At 34.7% G+C, this 5000-nt stretch overlaps 1 protein-coding gene across 1 annotated transcript in view; it reads left to right on the plus strand.

Moving 5' to 3' along the window:
- LOC113828052 (sorting nexin-13) overlaps window positions 1–5000 on the plus strand; it is a gene marked incomplete in the record, with an annotated part of 106571 nt that overhangs the window by 101320 nt on the left and 251 nt on the right. Inside the window, 2 exon segments of the mRNA XM_070123675.1 lie at window positions 1911–2076; window positions 2170–5000. The exon segment at window positions 2170–5000 is cut by the window's right edge and continues 251 nt beyond it. Coding sequence (XP_069979776.1) covers window positions 1911–2076; window positions 2170–2245 — 242 coding nt within the window.

The raw sequence follows: 5000 nt of genomic DNA on the forward strand, positions 1-5000 counted from the left end.
TTGTAAAAATTACCTCCTTACCTGCCTTGCTGATTATGATGCAGTAGCAGTACAGTGCTACACTACTACTCCCAGAGGCCAGCATAAGTCCCATGTCAATATTGCCAAGATTAGCTTCTTAGACATGATCTCCCCAATGAAGTTTATATTGGTGGATTGTCCTACCATGTCCAACCATATCAACCCCTTCCTCGTCATTGTCAGAAATGTTGGTATTTTGGCCACCCAGCCAAACATTGTCACTCCACAGCCCACTGCTCTCTATGTGCCCAACCTGGGCATGACCATTTAAATTGCCCTTCTCAGTCACGTACATATGGTGACTCCCATTACATATTTTATAAGAGCTGCCCTGCCTATAAGCCCGAATGTGAGGTAGCAGTTCTCAGATTCAAACTAGGCCTCACGCTATGTGTGGCTAGACAGGAAGTGTGATGATGAGGCTTTTCTCTCTCTACCTATTCCAAAACATTCCTTCGCTCTGCACCCCTCCACCCCATCTCCACAAGATATTTCTGCATTTCCCCCATTATCTCTTCCCACTACCCTGAATCATCCTGCCTCTATTCTCCCTATCCCCCGTCAAATCCCTTTTCCATTCTGAATCCAGGTACTCCAATCTCTACTACTTTGATCTGTATTCATGTTGACAAATGTGGAAAGGTATGAATGAGAACGAATATCTTCACAATACAAGAGATGTATTTAACCGATTTTGATTATATCTTTTTCAGAAATACATGTATTTCTAACGAAGATATAATTGAAACCAGTAAAATACATCTCATGTATTGTGAAGATATTCGTTCTCATTCATACCTTTCCACAACTCTACTACTTTTCCAATACCTATCCTTCCTCCCCCTCACTTTACACATCGCACCAGACAACACAAATGTTCTAATCTATCTTCACCTTCCACACACTCTCCTACACCCTCCTTTTCCTCTGCTCCTCAAACATCTATATCCTATTCTCTTCCTTGCAAGAGATCCTTTGTTTCTCAGACCACCCTACCCAAATCCCCCCCAGGAACTCTTGGAGACATCCAAAAATTCCTAAACATGAGCCAAGAAAATGTTCCACTCCATTGCCCACCTCCAATCCCTCTATTCCTAGTCCCTACTTTTCCAACAGCCATTTCTACAGGTATTACCTGTTGATTATTTCATAACAGCTCTTTTACCAGTTTTTTTTAAAGCATTGCTACTATAGCTTCCCCAACAACTGATACACCCCACTCCATCCAGTCGCCCAATGCCCAAAATCCTTCCCTTTATTAATCCCCGATTTACATCATTTAACACTCTTTATACTAATTGTTAACTCATTTACCCTTTTCACCACAATACTTTACCATAGTGCTATATGACCTTAGATGTCTAACACATTTATTTGTTTCAACCATTAACCATTATCTGACTTTTATACTATAAGTAAGATCTGCTAATATGTCTTAGTATACTATTTTCTCTATAAATTTACAAGCAGATTTGTTGTTTGTAGTTGGGATGGTTAATTTGGTAAGCCTAGCCTATTTTTTATTCTAGTTATACATTAGAGAATGTAATTTAGTTTTCTATTGATTATAATTGGATGTGGCCACATTCCATTAACCCATTAACGCCAGTATATTTTGAAGCCGAAAATAAATTATTCTGGCCGGCTACAAAATCAGCACGCAGGGCTGGCCCGGATTCTGCTCACTGCTGCATCGGAGCGCAAGCCCCAATACAGCGTCACACTGGCAGGATGCCCGGCAATGTTTCTTTTTTTTTTCAGGTGTCTCATATGTGGGACACCCGTCGTTAGTGGGTTAACTATGATTGGACAGGGATATGTTTCTCTATTTCTGTAGGTAATTGAAGAAATCCTATTGATATATTTTTTTCTTTTTTTCTTTGTGTTAGATGAACTGAAGGCAATTTTAGGAAGTCAGACAACTACACGTGGTGTCCTTGGTGTATATGATACTGTCCAGTGGACTGCACTCAACAAAAGACTTGTATATGTGCTCCTGGAAGGAATTATTGAGTCAATTTTATCCAGTCAGAAGCAGATACCTCCTCTGCTAAGGTAAGCTTGTTTTACTCTGATATTGGATATAGAGTTTTGTGTTCGTTTCAACATTGTTAACAACCACTAATTATCTTTTGTCATTGTTTGCAGGTCATTACACACAGGTTCTGCTCGTATTGCTGCCAGAAATGCCCCCCATGCAAGAAAAGTGAGAACTGACCGGTGATAAGGATTTTCTCATAATTTTAAACTATAATCAGTGGAAAATATTTAGTTATAATTATGAAAATATTATTAAGGACAGTGAAGGAAATTACTCAAAAGTGTATAAACACTGAAATCTGATTAATGGTATGCTTTGCAAAAGCTGTGTTTTATTCCAGATTTCTCCTCACAGTTAGTATGTTGTATATGTTGTGATGATAATGATTGTAAGTACTTTTTTGTTATTTTTATATATGATCATATATAAGCTTGCTCTTTTGCCTATCAGATTATCAGTCCTTTCATATACAGGTAACTTTTTGAGATTTATATTCTTAGTCTCGGATATGTTGATTACACATTGATGATGTAAAGAAAAATCAAGATATTAAGGTTAGTTAATTATACCCCCAGTCAGTGTTGTATGATTTATGAATAAAGTTGATGTGATTATTTTTCCGAGCTGCAAGATGTAAGAGAACTATTTTCTGATCGTTCTCATTGGCATTTTCATTGTTTTAGAATTTGAAAGCAGTCTTAGTTTCAAAATGTCCTGGAAGATAAGATTTTGTAGTATATGTTTTTGCTCATTTTATATACTGAATGGTGTTTATTGGAATTTCATTTTGCTTTGCATAATGGTGCCATCTATTGTAAACACCCTGTATATCTATGAGCTATTGTTAACTGGCACTTGCAGGTGCAGTTAGGCAAGAAGATAATTTTGCATATCTGTATTTAAATTTTAAGATCATTATTGCATTTCAGCAATGCACAAATTTAGAATTATATGTATATATTTGTAATTTTGTGACATATATTTAAGTATCAATTCATGTCTGACCTGGCACTTTAGATATGTTTGTCTTATGGTTATATATACTGTCTATCACAATAGCCAGCACTGGAATGGAAATTTACAAGTCAGATATGTCCATATATCATTCCTTATATTTACTAAAATTTTGTATGAAAATAAAAAAAAAAAATATAAAAAAGATAAAATGAACAATAGTCATTAAAGAAATGATTATGCAGGCATATCATTGAACTCTGGTCAGGAACCTGATTAATTATATTAATTAATCTGAATGTAATACCCAAAGAGTCAGAAAAGGAAAGGTTGTCTTATGTGCGTTGTATTAAAGTATTGTCATTTCCTTGATAAGAAAATGAAATGTTTGGAATTGAACCTCCATTTCTTGATTAGTTTCTTCATGATGTCAGAAAACTTACAAAATACAGGAAGTTGTATAAGTAGTGTATTTGTTTGCATATCATCATATAATAGACCTGGTTGTAGAATATAAAATTCATGTAATTTGATAAGTACAGTATCACTTGTTATGGTAATGCTGTTTTTCAGTATGCCATCAACTACCTTATTTACATACTCAGTTGTACTTGTAGAAGCAATATAACCTTCAATAGAATAGCAAAAACTGTTAGAAAACCCTCCTTTAGATAGTGTAGTAATGCAGTAATATACAGAGGGCAAGAGTAAATCATCTCTTTGTTTTGCATTCAATGTATGCACAGGCATTTTTACTAAAGATACATTCAGCAACTGTGGATTACATGGACCAATGCAGGGTGCCCATTTTAGAAATACTCAAAATGTTCAGCTATACAGGGCAGCAAGGGTATCCGTTACCTTATTCATTTTATACTCTTCTAGCTAAATTATTAAATAAGGTCATGCATCATCACACTTTCTATTTTTACTAATTTTACTAATGTTTCATAGTCCTCATCAAAAAGAAATGGAGAGAACATTTGATAACCAGGTTATTATTACATAAATCTTAAACTGGAATGAATTTCCAGTACACTATAGGCCTTGAGAGAGAAAGAGATCACATGTGCTGGGATAGTTATACTCCAAACTAGATTATCAAAACCTTGTCCAGTAGAATGTAATTTTTTTTTCATTGTCACTTAAAACATGAAAATGAACATAAATTTAGATAAAGTATGAAGATCTACCATTGTAGATATATTTTATTGTAGAGACTGCTTGTCTCTGCAGACAGAAGCTTATTCCAAAAGCCCTAGAATGTAATGATTATTATTGCAGTAGATAGATAGCTCCCTTCCTTTTTATTTTGGGTTCATATGTTGGATGTATTTTCCAGTTCAAACCTGTATTTTATTTTTATCATTATTATCATTGCATACTCAAATGTAACAGATATCTTTGTATCCACAAATATTAAATGTAAAGATCAGGCCTATTCAGATTTAGGATATGTATCCCATTACTTGGTTTTGCAGTAGCTTAAAAAAAAGTCTCACTGTGTAACATGTGTAGATAGATACCTCTGAAAAATATTTGTATATAACAACAATCATGTGTGTAGAACCAAGAAATCAAAAACCATTTTCTGATATACTGACTGATTGAGGACTGAAACCAGACTAAATAAGCAAATTGAGCATCCTGCCAGTAATTACCAAAAAGCATTAAGGACAAGGAAGGTTTTTCCGAGTGCTATTGTTTTATATTGACGAAAAAAAAAAATTGAGAACTAAAATATGTGAAGGCCTGTTGTTTCGAATTTTAACATTTTAAATCTTTTAGATGTATCCATGGCCCACCTACTGGTAAGTGCTAGTATAGTGTAATGATAGTTAGAATTGAATGTTAATGTTTTACATGACCTGGAGTTGAAGTTACTTGGTACAACTTTTGCTTATGCAAAAGTACCTTAAAAAATCTAAATTTCACTCACTCTTAGAAAGCATATGCAGAAGCACATCCATTTACTTGTCTGTGG

Source organism: Penaeus vannamei, chromosome 7, assembly GCF_042767895.1.
Source record: "Penaeus vannamei isolate JL-2024 chromosome 7, ASM4276789v1, whole genome shotgun sequence".
Taxonomy (NCBI): domain Eukaryota; kingdom Metazoa; phylum Arthropoda; class Malacostraca; order Decapoda; family Penaeidae; genus Penaeus; species Penaeus vannamei.